We start from the raw sequence: 21620 nt of genomic DNA on the forward strand, positions 1-21620 counted from the left end.
GAGCCTAACTATGAGTTTTTCACAAAATTACATGTGAATTCTATTATCACCACTCTCGTTTACTACTCTCATTTTCCCATTGTATTACCCTTCTTTTAACATACATAAGCTCAACCTCTTTTAGTTGATCTATCGACGTGAATTTGAATTAATTGAATGATATATTTTAAGTGGAATTATATAAATTTCATAGTGTGAAGAGTTAATTATATCCTTTTTCTATTTTTTTGAAATTACAAAAATTCTTTAAATTTGGTGGAATTCGAATACATCCCAAAACGTTCTGATATATCGCATCTCGATTTCGAATACATACCTCAATGTTCTGATACACATCGTCTTGAATTCGGATACATCACTCAATGTTACAATATGACATCACGTATGTCACGATACATTACGTAAAGTGATGTAACCGATACATCGCGTGTGACGTCTATCCCATGATTTTCTTTCCACAATTGCCTAAATCGTTTAGTCAACAATTGGAGGCAGCTGAAGTTGTCAACAAAGTTTGCAGAAATACAAATTTTTGGTGGAAAAGTAGCACCATTTTATTAACAAATGGTGAACGGTGAAATACAAATTTCACCTATAAAAGGAGCTTTTCAGCTCCTCATTTCAGACATCCAATTCACAAACAGAGAAAAAAATATTTGAGCTGTGAAGTATTTCATAGACTATAAGAAATTAGAGTGTGAGCGATATTTTTTGTAAGGTGGTAAATCAAAAGAGTGTTCTTCCTTTTGAGTGTGTGGTAGTCCTTTTTTGAGTGTTATATTCGGTACTAACTAGTGTAAAATTTCTTAATATAGTGATATTAGTTGCTCCTCTTGGCTCGTGGTTTTTCCTTTATTTAAAAGGGTTTCCACGTAAAAATTTTGGTGTCATTATTTCCCTATTTTATTTTATTATTTTGATCATATATATTTTTGTGTTAGTCCGCATTTTTCCAACATCACGTAATGTGATATATATCTGACGTCTCGATACATCACGTAAAGTGATGTATATGATCGATACGCGTAAAGTAATGTATTTGAGAATAGAAAAAAGTAGAAATTTTTATAAATTTCTTAGATAATTTTTTTTTTTGAAAAATATGATAAAAATAAATTGTATATTTAAGTAATTTCTCCATATTTTAAACATCGTACGCCTAAAGGGTAAAAGGGTAAATTCCATAAATAGTGACTTTTAGATATTATTTTTTTGAAATAATTATTAGCATGATCTTTTTGGGGGGGGGGTGGGGGTTTGGACTATATAGTATTTCTGGTCCATATAGAAAAGAATTTGGACAATAAGGTCCAAAAGAGATAAAGATAAACGGCGCTGCAAATTAAAGAAGAGCCTACTACTCCCTAAAATAAGGGTGTTTGTGGCCTTGGAAAATTAAACTCTTCCTATTGGAATCTTTACACGTTTTGCTCTGTCTTAGTGTCAACCAAAAACCCTTTCACTCATTCACACTTTGGCTTATAAAAAAAAAGAAGATACAATACAACAACCACTTCAGAATTGGATCCGCCCCGATTCGATCAATAATGGAATTCTTGGCTAGAGAAAGGTTCTGGTCGAGTCGGTTGAGCAGAAGATTTTTCAAAAGCAAAATCTTGAGTTAGATATCATCTGCATTTATTATTCGGTTGAGCTCGTCGCACAAGACTTACTTAGTACGATTTACATTTTCTATTTAATTTGTGGGCTATTACATCAGAGCAAAGTTTACCTAAAGCGCACCTGAAAAATAGCATTGTGTGTTCCCTTTAACAAGAAAAAAATACAAAGACAATAAAAAAGATGTAGCCAAAGAACTTGGAAGGTCTGTATAAACTATTTGCAAGTTGGCTGCTTGATTTGTAAGCCTTTTCAAGAAGCTATAAGAGTACTTAAATAAACATCCATAATACAATATATTTATAGCAGTTCTCATATTATAAGTATTTAACATGGATTTGAAAGTTTTATGCTTACTTCCAATTTATCGCAACCCTCCTCTTTTTTTTCTGGCAATGAGCTAGACAAATTACTTCACTATAATTTAACTTCAACCCTATATATTGTGATGTATAATGTTGGCATTTTGACATCTGCAGATTTTGAATAATTAAAAATCTTGAACCAAATCTTAGCAATTTACGCAATTAAATACATATTATTATTATTTTCTGTTGTCAGTTAATTGATAGAAATAGGAGATTTTCTTCGGACGCAAGACTTGAATATTTGGAAATTCAAATTTCATATAAAGTGTGATCAACATTAATAATTATTAACAAAAACAAAGGGTAAAAAGAGTTTAAAATATGAGAAAATAATTGATGTCATGTGCAACTTGTAAGGTAGATACACTCAATAGACATTAATAAAAGTATGAGACTAAAATAGCTAATTATTAATAATGTTTTTTTGACTCCAGTCATCATATAGACCTTGTTATAAACTTTTGAACATTGGTCCGCGGTATTTATTCTTTTCTTCAATTATTAGGAAAATAAAAGAAAGGTATAATCATTAAAAAAATGTATATTAAATATAGATTAGGTGTAACTCACATGATTATATGATAAATCATGTGACTTCCTTCTTCTTTTTTCTTCTTTTTACACTTTATTATTTGAGAATAACCAACCAGTCAACTACATATTTTGGGCAAATTAATGAGCTAATGCAAAAAAACGTCCAAAAAAAATTAGACGACGCGATACATATTTAGATTGTATTTACGATATATAGTTGCAGTTTTAAAAAATTACGAAACATAGTTAATTTACAATTTTTATAGCAAATATACAATATACAAGCGATACATGATGCGTTGATATTATTCTTTCACACATTTTCAGTTGACACATTATGTGTTGATATAGCTGATACCAAAATTGATACTCACCTGAAACTCACATGATACAGTTGATACACATTGCATGAATATAACCCTTACCAACTGATACAACTCTTCAGTTTGATACAATAATTCTACCTATGTTTCGCAAATACGCAAACTACAGTTATATTAAGAAATTGTGCTCTAAACTATAACTATTTATACAGTTTTCTCAAGCATTTTTCATTTTCCTCATAAACTTCTGTTGGTTGTATCTGTGTAGTAAAATACTTTCTGGTTTAATATTTTTTTCGAACAAATTATAAATCCCACAAGAATTTTTTTTAATGGTGTTGGTCTAAATTTTTTGTATGTTATTACAAATATCATACTAATAATGTTTGTCAATAAGGTTGAGCAATATTAGATCCTAATCTAACATTTGAAAAGGGACTTTTTTTTCTTAAATCTTCTTTTCTCTGCAGTAGGAATTTTCTTAGGTTTCTAATGCAAAATTTGTGAATTCCTTCTAATTTGGAAATTACACCTCTAAAATAAAATCATGTGTTAACTGCTCCACCAGTAAATTACTACTCATTATCATCTAGTTTAAATAATATCTTCAATCGAAATCTATACATGTATGCTATCAAATTATTGTAATTATTAAACATGTTTCAATGAATACTAATACAATGTTTAGACGGATGCAAATAATTGATAGTTGTTTGTGCCCAAGATCAGATTATCGACATTGGGATTGAGGTAGCAAACAGACACGTCAAATTGATTAAATCAGTTTGTACTTGTAGACATGTCAAATTGATAAAATCAAGTGATTTATAGATAAATATTTTTAAATTTTTTTAGCGAGCTTCATTATTCCGGACTATAAAAGATCTCCTTAGATAATGATGAAGCTGGTGAAAATCCTCTTGTGATAAATGTTATTTATAAGATCTTACTTTGTTTCAATGTTATTAAATATATATGGTCTATCAACAATTTGGACTTATTGTTTATTTTTTATTTATCATGACAAAATAATTTTTATGAAAAATTCTCCCACATCGTAAATGAACAACTATTTTCATTCTTATATTATAGACTACGTGAATCGTCGAGCTCAGTAACTTCGACTTGTAACCCAAGTGGGGGCAATAATGTGGTGGAATATAGGGCTATTCCAAAAAGGTTGGGCCTAGTGGGCTTATATCTGGCCTGCCCTGTTCTAGTACAGAGATGGGCCTTGTGATCCAATCGAAGGAATGGGTTGCTAGGCTCCTAAAGTTGGGTGGACAGTGTGAGGCTGGTTTCACAGAGCAACGAACAACTCCTGCTCTGTGCAACGGAAGGATAACAGGCCGGTGCTGATCAGACCCAATAAAAGCCTCCTCATGGGTTGCTTCAATTAAACCACCACTTTTTGGGTCTATTGTGGAGTTGGCCCAACCAATCTAGAAGTTTTAATATTATTATTTTTTAATAAAATATGACTATGTTTGTTATAAACTAATTAGTTTATTGTATATATTTGAAATTGTCCCTTTTTTATTTTTCACTTTGTGTTCGAAGTCCACATTGAAACAATGATTAAATTCAAATCGCGCACTGCAAGACCTAGCGCTTCCAACAAAATTTTCTTTTATATCTAAAATTTGAACTCGAGACCTCTAATTTAGATCACCAAATATTTTGATTAAATTATCAGTTGCTATCTAAACTTCAAAGTGCATTGGCATAATTTTCTATTTCTGCATTGGCCAAACTTTAAAGTGCATTGGCATACATTCATAACCAATAATTTTTCAAAGTGCATTGGCCAAACATCAAAAGTGTCATTCTTTGCCAAATATACATGGGCATGTTTTTTTTTATTTCTAAGATATTTCTTTTCTTTTTTTAAAAAATAAATAGAATGAAGAATAAAGGGATGATGTTACAATATCAAAAGACCTCTCTTGAACATTAACAGGAGCTCATATCAAAATTGAAGATTGTTTAGAAGAAATTCAAGTTGATCGAAATCGCAAAAAATATTTCGATACATAATTATACATTATATATACACGGTTATTTATACTATTTATATAATATTATTTGATAGTACTCCATCAAACTATTAATTAATTAATTATAGATATTGATTGGAAAAAAGTTTGTATTAATACTTATTTTTAATTGAGTTGCTGGCACTAATAACCTTTTACTCCAAAAACTCAATAGACCCATAAATCTCCCTCCTTTGAACGTGCAATTTTTTTCCGGTGAGAAAGGGACAATGGCGGCGGCGGCGAGGACGGTGGGTTCAGGGGTGGTGTTGCCGCGGTCAGTGACATTTGTTACCGGAAACGCTAAGAAGTTGGAGGAAGTTAGGGCAATTCTTGGCCAGTCTATTCCCTTTCAGTCCCTTAAGCTCGACTGTAAGTTCACAATATTTTTTATTTTATATGTTACTTGTGCTAAATTTCAATGTTTCCTGTTAAGAAATTGAACCCCTTTATGTCAAAATTTGATCTTAGTACCAGAACTTCAAGGGGAGCCTGAAGATATATCCAAAGAAAAAGCAAGAATTGCTGCCAAAGAGGTACTATACCTTGGCTTTATTGCATATATATGTGTGTATATTGTCTGTTTGCATGCAATAGCAAAAGCCGAAAGCAGATAGTTCATGTAGGTGCTAATTCTCCCTTTATTAGATTTTAGTTGAATCCATGTCTGCCAAAGTTATACTGATTAATACTCTAGAGCATCCATTTCAATGATCCTTTCGAATAAGCACTATAGAGAATGTTTGGATTGGCTTATTTTAGGTGCTTTTAAGCCAAAATAGCTTTTAAGCACTCTTTCCTAACTTATAAGTGTGTACTGTCTGTTTGTATGCAATACCGAAAGCAGATATTTGATGTAGCTAGGTGCCAATTCCTCCTTTATTAGATTTTAGACGAATCTGTGTTTACCGAAGTTATATTGATCCGGTTTCGTAATTCAAGTTCTTATCTTGCGTATAATCTTAATCCGTTAAGAGTATCCATTCCAATGAACCTTTCAACCAAGTAGTCCACTCCTGAAGGCTTTTTCTGGGATGAGCACCTTGAATATTCCACCAGGTACCTATGACCTCCCATCAGCAAAGGCACGTGGTAACTCTGCCTACCACTCTAAAGGTTATTCAATAAATTCTGGTTTCTGTAAGTTGATTTATTGAAGGATTTTGTCATCCTATTGTTCCTGCTTCAACTTTAGACAGGTTTTATTGAGATACTGAATCCTTGCGGTATTTCTTATTCATTTTGACATGAGCATTTGCATTGTCTTGATATTTGATGTGAGACAAGTGATATAACACTAATATCTTGCTATTCAATAATATGATGCTAAATACATGAGCCACCACTCATTGGGATATAACACTTGTTGTCACTTTCTAATTATCCTCTTGTAATTTTCTTTGCCCCATCTATGAACGATAGCTTTCATATTTATTGTTTGTGTATGGTTGGGAAATTGACTGAGTTGAAAAAATTCTTAGGTGAATGGACCAGTGCTAGTTGAGGATACTTGTCTTTGTTTCAACGCCCTTAAGGGTCTCCCAGGTACTCAACAAACTTATGTACACATTCCAGGATCAGTATATGCGCTTTTATTAGAGTTGTGACAATGAACTAAGGTGCTGAGTTTTCTTATTTTTGCAGGGCCTTACGTGTAAGTTCATCCTCTCTTTCATCATTCTGCTCTTCAGTTAAGGGCTGTCTTCTTCTTTATATACTTCCTATAATAGCCGTTATGATATTTAGTGATGCTTCTAGAGTAATATTCTTGTTATGCAATTCTGCTAATTGCACTTGAGCAATACCTTGTGCCGTTTCCTCAATACGAAACCTATAGCTCTCAATTTGTCTCTGTTCAGAGATGAATTGAACTAATAAACTTTAAAATGTGTGAAATATTGGGTTTGTATATAGTGATTAGTTATTTCAGTTTGTTAGACTTCTGTTAGTACTAACAAGCTACTTCCTTACTCAACGCATGTGGTTTATAAAGTTTAGCATTCTCAGAATTATAAGTTGTGTTTCGTATGGCTTAAGATATTTATTGACAACAAATGTTTTCCTTGATGAAACCATTTTCTACTGTTTGGTTGTGTTAAATTTTTGATAATGTTTATAATGTTTTGCGAAGGTTTTTTTTTATTACACCAAATAGGGATAATTGACTTACATTGATGTGTGTGAGTCATTACAATTGTTAACTCTTGTTCAACTTGCTTCAACCAAATGACCAATAGTCCAATTTCAATGTTTCCTTATAAACTATTTTCTAGATCAGGTTCCAGTATTGGGTATGAAGGTCGATAACTTATTTCAAAGTAAAAATGTACAATATAGGGGATGCGGCACAAATTTTCTACTTTTAAGAATGAAACCTCTAAATGAATAGGCAACATACAATGAAATTTTAATATGTCAAAAAATTATCATGCAACAATGTGCTGATGAACCAAGTCTTTGAAACTTATGCTTTCCCTTTGAACGAATTTCTGCTCCCATGCATATCAAACATAGAATCTCTTTGTTAGAATTCTCTCAACATTTTAGTTCATTGTGCAGTAGGCAACCTTGTGTTCTTTTTGTTGCAAGTTTTTCGCTTATTAAATACTTTTATACTAATTGATCAACTAGCTGTATCTTCAACTTTCTGCATTTCTTTTTCCTTTTATCATTTGGCTATCTTTTGGTAGTAGTGTGTTAAAAAACTTTAAGTTACTGGGAATCATTGGGTCTTGTCATTACTTAGATGCAGTCCTTTGCAAGTCTGAAGCTCACCTTTTTGATCTGGGAATAAACATGACACATTCAAATTTTTCCTTCATTGAATATCTTGAAAGTTGAACTCACAGCCTAATAGTTTTTTTTTTGAACTTGGTAACTTTGTATTATATCACAAAACAGTACATGGGTTGCAGTGAAACCTTATATACAAGTGGAATTCTTACTGCTCTATGACTAAATTGAGTCGAAAAAGTTGAACTCACAGCCTAATAATTGGGTCCATTCTTGTGACATAGGTTCCTAGAGATAATTGCTCCAATGTCAAAATGTAAAGGCTTATCTTTCCATAGGAAAATCTTCTTTCTCAATACTAGAATCTTACCCAGCATGCTCGTGCTGCCATTTATTGGTCTAATATTTGTCCATGAAGCTAGAGAGGACGTGATAATTTCATTTTTCCATTAGATGACCACAGAAACATGCATTTGCTTCAATGATTCCTTATCAAAGTGGAAAAAATTATAAACTAAAATTTACCACAACTAGTCATGTGTCTTTTTATCAGCTTTGAAAGGAGTGCTTGATGGATGAACTTAAAACTGCATAACTGTGTGGAGGAAATTAAATATGTTACAATAGCTAGTCAATGTTTATTTGACATAATCTTGTTTTAATAGGACTTTCCTCGATTGTTTCTTTCCTGTACTAAATAATATTTGGAGTTTTGGTAACTTTTCACATTAAAATTGCCTATGGACAATATCTGGCACGCAAAATTGTGGAACTTACCTTTGAGAATGTACCCTGCTCATATCATTTACCTAAATGGAGAACGTTTTTCTTGCACTTGTTAAACAGCCCTGCTAATGTAAACATGCCAGGAGACATTTTTGTTTATGTTGTTATTTGCCAATTCTTTTTAACTATTGTCTTTTATGGCTGACATAATATACTTTGTCATTGTTGCTTTATGTCGGGGATTGCTTGCCATATTACTTTCTGCAGCAAGTGGTTTTTGCAAAAGATCGGTCATGAAGGTAATTGCTTAGCCTGTTTTTCCTCATATACCATTGCCTTGGACTTATTCTTTTATGTTTTCCTTTTCTGTGAAATCACTCTATTTTTCTGTTCTGCTTTTCATTTTTTCCGGACATTTTCTAGGTCTCAACAACTTATTGATGGCTTATGAGGATAAAACTGCATATGCCATGTGTATCTTTTCGCTTGCTCTTGGGCCAAATACAGAGCCAATGACTTTTGTAGGAAAAACGCTTGTAAGTATTTGCTTCTGTAATCCATCAATACTTCCTTTGGACTTTGTGTTCAATTTTTTCATTATTACTTCTGCTGATCGAGGTTATGTTTCAAATTAGAATGGTCTTTGGTGGTTATTTCGTTTTATATTTAAGTACCATAGTTCTGGTCATTTCTCTATTTATGAAGAGAAATAGAAGGTAGTTCCTCTATTTCTTACAATGGTGCTTCTTTTTCTGTTAGTGCGACCATAAAATCAGCACATCAGTTTTTACTCAGAGAACTAAAGAGATGCAAGGTATTACTCGTGAAAGTTGTTTTACCTTTCTCTTCTTGGTTTTTGATGAAAAATAGTCCTAGGAGATAGGCATGTCCAGAAGATCCCAAATTCTGAGCTTCTGGTGAATTTCTTGCCATGTTTTATATGGCACCATATTTCCTTGGTGAAATAAGAGACTGTTCCTCCTAGAATACAGCAGACACCTTAAACTTGGTTGTTTGACAAGCTTGATGGTTCTGTCGCAATCCACTTGGTGAATTGAGTTGCTTAAGAATATGGCTATTTGTAGCAAGACAAGCCTGCTGCTTCACAACCCCCCGCGGTCAAAATCCCACTACTAACATCTAAAACTAAAGAGCTTTCCTTTTTGTTTGTTTGTCAATCTTGCTTTTGGTTTTTCTTCACTGTTGTACCTTAACCTTTTGATGATGTTTATTCAGAGTGTTATCGCTCCACTTATTTACATACTTTAGAGTATAATCCGAAAATTCCCTACATCCTTGTAAGACAATATTTTGGATCCTATCCTAAAATGAGGAACTCATGAAACTTGATAGATTTTTCACTTAATGTTTCTTTGTTGAACTGTGTGAACAATAGAACTAACATTGCGAACATGGTTCTTCAGGGAAGGATAGTTCCAGCTAGGGGACCCAATGACTTCGGATGGGATCCAATATTTCAACCTCATGGCTATGACCAGACGTAAATCCTTTCCCCTTGAATGTTTTCCTATTGAACATGAGAACATCTGATATGAAGAGAGTACTAACTTATAGAACTGTGTTGCAGTTACGCTGAGATGCCCAAGGAAGAAAAGAACAAGATTTCTCACCGGGGTAAAGCTCTTGAACTAGTGAAGTTACACTTTGCTGAGGCTCGTTACACATTCCAGACGGACTCCAGTGCTTAAGACTAGGGTGTGTATGCATGCCTCTGTAGTGACATAATCTTCATATTTTTGCTCAAGAGCTATAATTGATGACCATGTAAGCTTCTTTTATTCTCCCAGCTAAAATAGTATGAAGGATGAGATACGCGAAATTTTGGAACTTATGATTGTTTCTAATAGATTTTACGATCTAGCACAACTTCTCTTTTTATTTTTAAATTTCATTTGGTATGGGGGTAGGCTCCGGAAAATCAATATTTGGCATAAGTCAATCCCAAAAACTAGCTTGAAATGAGAATCGTCCACGACCATATGAGGTGATAGCGGTCATTCCCTCAACCAACATGTGATACTCTAATATTCTCCCTTGCAACGTTCAGGACTGGACATTTGGTGTGAACATCGAATAAAACCATGAATAAAAACGGACCTGACTTGATACGATCTTAGGAAATTGTATTTTATATCTAACTCAACTTAAAAGCTAGCTTACGAGGTTGGAAATTGTCCAAGATCATGTTCTCTAGACAACAAATCATTCTTTTTTCTGCCTAGATGACCTTTCTTTTCATAGCAAAGAAAGAGTAGTGTTGTTTAAGAAACTAAAAGCAAACTATAATAAACATTTGGTACCATATTGTACAGAAATTGGAAGGCATCCAAAGCTGCAATATGAAAATGATAAGTTATGTTATTAATTATTACTCATCATTTTCCCCTCAGGCTGAAATGGACTCACCAACATAATCATTGTGGTTAACCTAATCAAGTAACCAAATTTGATCTTGTCTATTTTCTATATTAAATTAATATATATTGCTTTTTATCACAAAAAGGATGGGTATTAATTATACCACTTGAACTCAAATCAATCTGCTGTACCACATATTCTTTATCTACTTAGCAATTTAGTATGAAGAGGAAAGTTTCATATTAATTCATGAAACAATTAAGCCTGTGATTAGGATAGAGAATATCCTTTAAGAAATCTACATTATATTTTACTAATTTTGTGTATACATTGTACACTTATGCGGGGTTTGCTTATATTGCTGGTCAAGTCTGAATAACAACCAACATAAAACTTGATGATTCATGATGAATCCTCATAGTATAAATATATCCATTCTGTTTTCACTTTATGAAGGGTGAAATATACATTAAAAAGTGTCTGGGACTCAATAATCATGATTGACATGAACAATACTATTTCTAAGTGTTTGAACATGGATCAAAATTGGGTTGTGTAGTTGTATTGAATGTGACATCTTTATCTCTTTTTATACATTTCAATGTACCTATAACATGTAACATGGGTATACATGTGGTAAGTTGGTCATCTCATTAAGAATAATATTGAAAGACACCCACTCCTCTTTCAACACTACAAAAGCAGTGTTTTTCAATTGGGGCAAAATTAAAGAATAGGTCACATGCCCTTTGGGGGTCCATCCTCACATGCTATCTCAATTCCTTTCCTCCCCATAATGTGAAATTGAGACTCTTTAGCTTATTGTCCAATCAAGTCAATGTAGCAATATGTTGGGTACAGCACCTATTAACTTATCTTCCTTTCATACAACAATTGAACTTATATTTTTCTTTTTGTAAAATTTTATTATATAATATTGGACTGAGATGAGCACAATGATACTAATTTGAATTGAGGTATAGTTATTCGATATAACGATATTTGGACTAGCTTTTCGATGCTTTTATTATGTCAAGTCATCTTTTGTCAAAGATTTAAGATAGTTGTCAACCAATTTGTTCTTTCTTTTAGTAAGATACTATATATAATTTTATCCTAAAATGACATATTATCATCTCTCCAACAATGTCGGTACTATCCAACTATCAGGTGATTTGCCAAAATTATAGAGAGTTGAGAAAAGTAACCCCATGTGATTAGAACATCTTTTTCATCATTTTATATTAGATTATGCTTAAGTGGAGTTGATTTAGCCACTTACAAACCATTAGGTAAGTAAATCTACCAAGTTTTAAAAGTATCTCATTACTACAAAAGACATACTCATTAGTCATTACGAAAGTTAAGTTTACACTCTTTAAGCACATGCTACCACCATTATGGCAAACTGCTAGGAAGATGAAAAGCAAAAAATTGGACAAGTGTAATTGATATCAAATTATAGTATATGATATTAACAAAGCAAAAAGGCACAACCAAGATGATATTAATGTTTGCATTGACAATGACAAAGCAAGAAAGTAAAAGGTAATATAAAGGTAGTAACTTTGCATCATTTCAAACAGAAAGGTTCTTCTTTTCTTTCCCTTCCAATAACAATTTTTTTGACAATTCACACTATGTAGCTTGTATGACTCAAAAAAGCTAAGAAAAAACTTACAAAACCATTCACTCCTATAGTAATAAAAAAAGGGAAAAACACAATAGCCAAAGCACAATATTGCAGACTAAAGACTCAAGACAGCATCACAAAGATAGAATGAGGGTTGAACAAAGGGTGGTGGTTAGAAGAAACCAATGGATGAGAAAGCTGAGCACTCTTGAGATTGAAAAAAAACAAACAAAGAAGAAATTGGGCATGGACAACACTTCTGCACCTGCTTCAAGAACAGACATTGGCTTTTCTTGAATTGAAATGAGGCCGAGGTTGCACAACGCTTTGAGACAGGAACTGATGAATTGACAGTGTAAAAAATGTACACTTGCCAAGAGGAATCGAATAGATGGATTAATGGACTGATTGACAAACAATGGGATATAACTTTGGTTTGGGAGGACTATAGAGTAGTGCTTTTTAGTAGTAAGAATGGAAATCTAACAGTGGAAGAAGCAAAAAAGGGAAAAGAGGGACACTTTCTTTTGGTAAATCTGTATAAATGATAGAGTGAAGCTGGCTGTACTAGCAAGTGCGGCTTCTACGGCAGGCAAGGGGACCAGCACTTGAGGTAATGGCACCAACCATCGTGGAGGACTTGGCACCTAAACTTGAAGCTCTTGCGTAGCTTGCTGAAGCTCCAGCACCTGATGGAGTGAAATAGGCACCATTAAGCATCAAGTCTCCCGATGATCTCCAGTTCCATCCCTTCCATTGACCTGCTGCTGTGTCAACCCTTTTCGTTACCTGTGTTTCAACAGTTTCAATTGAATTAGTATTTTTGTTAATTCACTACATTATGAAGTAGCAATCATCTACCAGTTTTTGGCTTTTAATTTACCTCCTTTGCAAAAGGATTAGTTGGGGCGAGGTATCTGTTTCCTTGGCTGTTAATGGTGGGGTTAGCACTTCCACCAATAGCATACATCTCCCAGTGAGTGTAGTCGTTATTCACTACATGGAAGTAGCCATGTCTGCACCTGCAGTTTTTCATAAACCATCACATCAATACACTTCCTCAAAGGAAATTCTGATCTTCGTTTGACAAGTAATGAGTAATTATATAGCCAATTCCAACTTGTTTGGAATTTTAAGTCCAAGGGCAGAGATTACCTAGGCATTCTTTGAATGAGACCCTCTCCAAAGTGGTTATATGCAATTGTCACTTGCATCTGCTTGTCTTTAGTGTAGGAGTCACTGTGGCCCAATAGCATGACCTGTTTGCATTAACAAAAAGAGCCCCTGAAGTTAGCTCCACACCTCTGGACATCAGAGATAAAAATCTAAAAATTAGTTTCAAGAATTAAAAGCACCTCATTATGATGGGCGAAATGATTGTTAGAAATAGTAATGGCAGTTGAGCCCATTACAGCATCAACAAGACCATCAGCACAGTGAGAGAGTGAGTTATGATCAACCCATATGTGGCTTGAGCCAAAGATAGAAACGGCATCACCATCAGCCATTGTCCTATAGCCGAAATGGGTTGTTGAACTCCTCACCATGGCATTTCCTGTTGGTTTACAGTCATGGATGTGGAGACCATGGATAATAATATTGGTAACATACTGGATCGTGATACAAGCTCCATTGGCAATGTGAACATTGTAGCCACGAGCATCAATTGTCTTGAAACTGTTCATAATGAGCTCCTGTTTCAACTGTATGACCATGTCGCGACTGAACACAATCCATAGGGGTTCCTCCTGGATAACAGCATGACGAATAGTACCAGGCCTGGGGTTAACAGGGTCATCGTCACGCGAATCAGTGACAACATAGTAACGACCATCACGACCACCAATGGCATTTCGCCCAAAACCAATGCCACAATCAGCAAGGCGTTTCCGGTTCTTTTGCCAATTGGGGTCACATCTCCAGCAGTCATCAATAGGATTTCCTGTCCCACATGAGAAATATCCAAGTTTTCGCCTCTCAGTGCTATTCCTAATGCTCCTGTTTAGCACCCACAACATATTTAGTTAAACAAAAAAAATAACTGTCATTTTCACACATTGACAGTAAATCCATTGAACAGTATCTTAGGAACATGTCACTTTCTATTCTTTAAAGTAAAATTATTGAGTCTAAGAACAGGGGAATTCATTTATTCCTAGGAATGGAAATACAATGGTCAAAATCAACTACTGTTTTTGTGATTACTTTTAAGAGTGTCGGTGCAAATAACTAGCAATATTATACGGTTAGAAGTGTAGGGACCATCAGTTTGGAGCCAGTGAAAATGCATTAAAGCATTTCGTCATTCCACAAGGACTAATTTGGTCTTTTCATGTTTGGGTTGTTGTTTTCTTGGTAAAATAGGCAAAACAATAATTATGGAGGCACTATAGTTTAAAAGACCAAAGACATGGGTGATGCTGCCACATGAGAAAAAGATAAGAATCATAAAAAGAAAACAGTATAATCTGAACGACTATAATCCAATTGTATTTTAGTAGGCATTGCACCATTCAGTTTGCTCTGTCATTCTGATATATTTTCTTGCATGCACATGCACTAATAAAAGGGTCACAACTCCACCATGTGTAACCAGTCTATTAATGACTTTACAGATTACAAATAATACCCCCCCCCCCCCCAAAAAAAAACAACCTTTTTCATTGTCTTTAAAGGACAAAAATAGAAGCTATTAATTACTAATTAGCCTATTGGTGAGTTAAAGTTAGCATATTTAATTGACTTCCCATATTAAGTTATCCTACGCCTGAGAAACTATTGCCATTTTTTTTAGAATTAGAAAAAGGACAAGGAGACAGTAGAGATCTTTACTAAGGGGGTCTCTACATTTTTAATGCTGGAAATGTCTAAGTAATCAAACAAGAACCAAGAAATACTAAAAAGTAGCCAACACAATAAACACAACATACACACTTCTTTGTGTTTAAGACACTTCCAATTGTATATATAAATATAGATTCATCACCCCCATCCCCAAAAAAGGAGGGGGTGGGGGGTAGAGAGTGCAGGAGATGTTTGGACCATGTGTATTGTGGGGGTCGATTGAGTAGGTCTGCCATAGAGGACTCGTTTATAAAAGGCCACAAAAAATGATCTACTCCTAACTACCAAAACTTATTGTGAGTTAATGCAATTTTTTTTATTGGTGTTCCGTCCGGCTTTCGCGCACGAAAACTTTTAAAAAGAAAGAAGAAAAATTGCAATAGTAAAAACAGAACAAAAAAAGAACTCACTCTGCAACCATGGCAACAACTTCTTCTGGATCTTCCACTGCATGTTTGCTTAATTTCTCCTCAGCCTCTCCCAAACTGATATATAAAAACAAAAAAATCATCAACCAAACAACCCCTTAACCATTAAAGAAAAAAACAGGAGTATATTGGTAATTTCAGATAAAACATAGGCAGCAACCGACATTTATCCACTATTTCACGCAGCAAAAAGTGGGGGGACACAAAGTACACTGTAAAAAAGCACACACTACACTTTAAGTGCGTGTTTTCTTTACACAGCTCAATGCAGTATAAACATAAATATACACTCCCTATACGTATGTATGAATATATATATATATAAAGTGCAACTGTAAAACTGTGAGATGAGGCGAATCGTTAAGCATGAAGCAAAATGACAAAAATGCCCATGAACCTCACTATTATTGCATCATTAATCTGTTAATTAAGGAGTTTTACAGGGGTATTTTTGGGAATACAAGTTAAGGAGAGGCAGTTAATTAACCAATGAAGATTTTCTGGTCGAAGAGCAGAGGAATCCAATGGGAGTGAGAAAATGAATGTTTTAACAGATTAAACAGTCCAGATCTAATGGAATAAAGGATCTCAACGGCTGAGATTGTTTCGAATACAAAGTTCTTGGATCGGAACAGTGAGATCCGACGGTGGATATTGAATAAATCCTTTTGGAACCAAAAACCAACGGCTGAGATTATCACATATACTGAGTCGTCAACTCGATGAGTTAGTCTCTGCTTACCTCACCGCCATTGTTGAGTTTTCAGAGCTCAGCAACTGCTCTTTTTCCACAGTCCTGTTAAACCAAAACCAAAATGTAGCCCTCGTTAGGTAAAATGTGGAGTATTTACTCCCTGGAAAAAGCTTAAACTATAGTGCTTTGTGTTAATGTAGAGTTTAAAAACAGCTCAAAAAGTAAAACTCATAGAATTTTCTAAGAATTCTGCAAAAAACAGTGTTTCTAGAAGAATCTAAACTAAGAAAATTAAGGAGAATGTCCCAAAATTGCGAAAACAAAGTTCGAAACAGTAAATTTCGCAGAATTCTCTAGAAATCTGTAAGAATATCCCAAAATTTCAAAGGAGAGAGCCCAACGAGCTGGAATTCGAAGAACTTTGAAGCAAAACACTAAAAAGGAATGAGAAGCAACGAAACACAATTTAAAAAAAAAAAATGAAAAGAAAATGCAGATGGATTTTGTAGCAGAGAAGCTAAAATACACTCTACTTTTACTAGAATTTCACTGTTAAAACTCCTACAAAGCTTCATACACTGAAGAATAAGTGAATATAGGTGCTTTTTCAGAGAAATTCGACGGACCTGGTGTAAAAAAATTTGAGAATCCATGAAACATAAATTTTGTTAAAATTTTCCGAAAATGCAGATGAATTTTGTAGCAGAGAAGCCAAAAATACACTCCACTTCGCTAGAATTTCACTTTTAAAACTCCTACTAAGCTTTTTCCACTGTACAAAAAGTGAATATCTATGCTTTTTCAGAGAAACTCGAACGAACCTAGTGTCGGAACCGTCGTTGCTCCTAACACCGGCGGCGTAAACTCCGACGAGAAGCAACAGAAGCAGCAGAGAACTGAAGCCAAACGAAAGCCATTTCTTCGAACTCAACGAACCCATTGCCATTTTTCCTCTTTCAAAAATTGGAAAAAGGGAACAGAGCAAAGGAAGAAGAAAAATAAAGAGAGTCAGAAAAGAAGAAGGTGCACTGAGCCCAACGTAACGGCCTCTGAATGCCCTTTTTATAGACCCTGTTAACAGAAAACGTTAGGTTTAACGGCCGTTTATCAACTAAATCTTCTTTACTAACTATGGTTAGTGGTTTGGTTTTTTGGTCCTGAGGTTAAATTGTCATTTTAACCAACCAGTGACCACTTTAGTAACCGCCACTAACTGCTTAAGTTAAAGTTAAGGCTTTTCTTTTCTTTTTTCTATGACCTCTTTTAAGAAATGACCCTTTTTATGATTGTATTTATTTCATTTATCTAAAATTGATTGTGATATGTTAATAAAATTTATTTCATTGATTCATTTAGTTGCAAGCGAGAAGGTTATGGGTTTAAATAGGAAAAATAACTTTTTATAGAAATATAAGGTAAGATATTTATAATAAATTTTTATAATCTAATCTTTTTTTAAACCCCCACATAGCAGATTTTTAGTGTATTAAGATGTTTATTTCACTTTTGAAATTTAAAAAAAAAACGAAGAAAAAAGACAAAAGTTGAGACATTATAATAAGTCAAAGACAATGAATTAACTCAATTGACAATAATTTATGTTGCATAGGCAATATTGTTTGTGTTAAGTTGTTCAACATGTGTTAACACAGATGATATTTACTTGATTTAATTAATGTATGTCATCTGAATACAACTCTTTTTTTAATATCCGCATAATATAACTATTTCACTCTGCCTCAAAGCTCCAACATTCCCACGGAACGGAACAAGATTTACGGGGATTACCTGATTCTACGGTGTTACAATTATTTTTTTATATTCCAAAGTCCAAACAAAAGGAATTTATTTGTCATCCTATATAAATGATGAATAAATAAAAAAAAAGAGGACCAGAAAGAGAATTAAAGAAAGTATAAGTCCAAAAAAAGATAATAATAAAGAATTATGGGCTATCCGCGGGAGTCTCGGCGGAGTTCATTGAGGAAAATTTTTGTTGGGTGATTATTTCTGTTTTTGTCAAACAGACTGTTTATTTTTTAAAAAAATAAAAAAATTATATAATGTTTAAATTTGACGTGTCAATTAAGGCATTTTTTTTCGGTTTGTTAAGTATCTTATAATTCATCTCTGTCTGGATCTTCATGAATTTTTGCTACCATGTTTTCAGTTTTTATTTTCAAATTTCTTTTTTTTTTTTTAGTATTGCAGCATTTGGGTACGGAAATCGTACGAGATTGTAGACTTATGGTAAAATTAATTAATTTATTATGATTTTTCACAATACATAATATAAAATGAGCTTAAATAAAGTGACATGATACGATTAGTAAGGATTCATATCATTAAATATAATTTTTTTGAGATTGAAGCGTGATTCTTATTAACGTTTAGGTACAATAACAAGAAGATATCGAACGATTAAAAAGTTAAAGCAGCAATCTTGTAAACAATGTTTGAAATTAAATAATAACAATATTTTATCAGAGATAATAAATATTTAACAGATAGAGATACATACAAATTAACTTAAAATTAAACATTGTCCAAAGGAATATGAGGTGTATGCATAAATGCTACCTATGATTGATTGTTTGGAATGATTATTTTGAATTTATTTATGTGTGTTGACTTTAATTTTTGGGTGTGCATGTTATATGAGTTGTTTACTAACTCTACAAATTACAGACAAACGACTAGTTTAAAAATATAATATTCGTTTTTTCACCTTTTGAAATTTCTAGAATAATTTGATTAAGTGTATTTTTGATTCCGTACTCCAACTTTATCATCTTTGTTTACTTCTAAAGCTGTGGTTCAGAATTGCAATTGAATTTATAGTCTGAATTTTTTGTAATTTATTGATCATTAGAGCTTATCTTATTTGGTTAATCGATGATATTCTTCCGCTTCCGTCATTCTGGACAATCCAAAAAAATTTAATGGATAAAATCAATAACTTTACGGAATATGACTTTATGCTCCATTCAGTACTATTTTTGTTGAACTGAATCATATTACCCCATACCACTTTTCGATAGGTTCAAACGTTAAATCTGAATTTCAATCCATACTATCACCTATTTAATTAGATCTCTTTGGTATACAAAAAAAAAATGTTAACTTTGTCAAACTAACTATTAAATCATGTTTATCATCAATTTCCACGATTTATAAATTAATAGTGTGTACCCTTAGAAAATTACAATTGAATTTTTTAGTGTGGTAAAAAATAGATATCAATAATTGTGTATTAAAGAAATGTAAGAACGCGCAATAATAAATAGCCGAATATAAAATTTGTATTATGAATTTGTGTCTTAGCCTTGAAACAAAGTAATATGATAGAACTTGAGAAGAGAGGACTTTAATAGCTTGTGAGATCGTAAGTATTATGTGTTAATACTATGATAGACGGACCAACGAGCTAATTTTATTTTTATCTTATATGACTATGATTCGATGTCTGTTTTTGTATCAGAGTATCTATGTGGTATCAACTTTTAAAATTTTGAATCAGATCAACTTTATTAATTTTGTCTCGAAGATATAATTCAATACACTTATTACATGTCATTGCATCATACGTCCACCTAACCAAAGTTGTTTTCACCCCATACAAATGCATTATTTTGTTTAATTATCACATGAAAAGGTTTAACAAAATTAAAGAGAACGAATATTACAAACAATTACATTATTTTCATTTCAAAAGAGAATTAATTCTTTTTCACAGAAATGATGCCATATTCGGTTATTATTGCTAGTCATCAATAGTATAATCATCACCTAACTAAACATAATTAAATTTACGTTTAAAACTATGCTCCCCACACCCTCACCCCACCTTTTAATTTTTTTTATTTTTCAAATAGAACATGATTTTCAAAATTCTTGAACCAGCACTTTAAATCATTTGGATAACATATAAAAAGAGAGACAACAAACATACAAAAAGAAAAATCTCAATTGGATTGTTCTGAGTTTTGACTGACAATTTATTTATTTTTTGTAAAGATTCACAAACATAAAAATTAAAAGTGCACATTTCAATCAATTTCAGGTCAATTGAGCTTAACCAGATGTTACAAGGACTACCATACAAATTATCAATAATTCAAAATTAAATCCTCTAATCCCTCATTTTTTATTTTTTATTTTAAAAAGGGTATCTCCTAAACTTGTGGCAAAAGTCAAAATTGGGAATTATTACAAAATTTTGAGCTTTTGGCTAAAATATTGTTCTTTTAGAAGGGGAAAATGGGACAATATTATGTTCTCCATGCAACAACCAAGTGACCTCCATCATAACATTTTTTTCACGCCTCTATACACTACATTTTAATTTCCCAATCCCAAGTTTTTTTTACCCCCACCCCTCCCACTAGGGTGAGATGGGTGGGTGGCTCCATGCATAAAAAGTTACATACATTATACATATAAAACAACATAATGAAATAAAAGCATTCTAGACACTAATATAATTATCAGTAGCGGTTATGATAGAGCGGTAAGTAGTAATTATTTTTCCTAGTCAATGGTCTTGTATTCGAGCATTGGATATGAAATCCGTCTTTGAAGGAGAATGTTTTACCTTTAGATTACTACTAATATTTTTTGTTGTGAATTACTCAGATCTCAATATGAATATCGAACCTAATGAAAAAGCAAAAATCAAATTAAATTAGGTCATTGCATGGTCCAATTTGTCATCATTTACCTTACAAACCGCATATATGATCTAACTGCTAACGGCTCATACAACTGCTCCTTTTTTTCTTGTTTTATTTCATTTAGCTTCAATAACAAACTCTTTTTTTTTTTTGGAAACTCTAGGTTTTATTAGAATTTAAGTTTTATTCATTTATAGTGTAATGATTTTCTATATTAGCGTTAATGTAGTTTAACTTGTTATAACATGTTATTAATTATCATTTATTATAGGTTACTTATGAATAGTCGTAGGTCACTAGTTGTTTGTTAATTTTTATTTATCGGATAACTCTATCAATCAACGGTTTATATAAGCTGATCGAAAATGGATACATATGTACTTATAAAGAATTAAAACTTCACTTAGTTTGGAACTCATAAAGGGTTTATTCTTGTACGGTGAAATAGTAAAAGATGGATTTTAAGCTATAAAATTCGAAGCTACATTTTATTCATTAATTAATAAATCTCAATCAATTTCACAATTTTAGCACAAGTTGAAATATTATTTTACATGAGTCAACACCTGCAATAACTAACTAACTAATGTGGAATTTCAGAAGTTTGACAAAAAAACATAATTGTGGAA

General features: G+C 32.9%; 2 protein-coding genes across 2 annotated transcripts; one reads left to right on the forward strand and one right to left on the reverse strand.

The window, feature by feature from the left end:
* Positions 1-5022: 5022 nt before the first annotated feature.
* LOC129883228 (inosine triphosphate pyrophosphatase) lies at positions 5023-10247 on the forward strand. The gene is made up of 8 exons (XM_055957842.1): positions 5023-5253; positions 5353-5417; positions 6363-6426; positions 6526-6535; positions 8608-8639; positions 8764-8876; positions 9765-9841; positions 9929-10247. The coding sequence occupies exons 1-8, from the start codon at positions 5112-5114 to the stop codon at positions 10047-10049; spliced, it is 624 nt and encodes a 207-aa protein (XP_055813817.1). The 5' UTR covers positions 5023-5111; the 3' UTR covers positions 10050-10247.
* A 2048-nt stretch (positions 10248-12295) lies between these two features.
* LOC129883227 (probable pectate lyase 8) lies at positions 12296-17348 on the reverse strand. Its single transcript, XM_055957841.1, has 7 exons — positions 17140-17348; positions 16367-16420; positions 15607-15681; positions 13708-14350; positions 13508-13611; positions 13236-13374; positions 12296-13141 (listed from the first exon to the last, which is right to left on the reverse strand). The coding sequence occupies exons 1-7, from the start codon at positions 17262-17264 to the stop codon at positions 12920-12922; spliced, it is 1362 nt and encodes a 453-aa protein (XP_055813816.1). The 5' UTR covers positions 17265-17348; the 3' UTR covers positions 12296-12919.
* Between the last annotated feature and the right edge of the window lie 4272 nt (positions 17349-21620).

The sequence above is a fragment of the Solanum dulcamara genome, chromosome 3 (genome assembly GCF_947179165.1).
Source record: "Solanum dulcamara chromosome 3, daSolDulc1.2, whole genome shotgun sequence".
In the NCBI taxonomy this organism is placed as follows: Eukaryota; Viridiplantae; Streptophyta; class Magnoliopsida; order Solanales; family Solanaceae; genus Solanum; species Solanum dulcamara.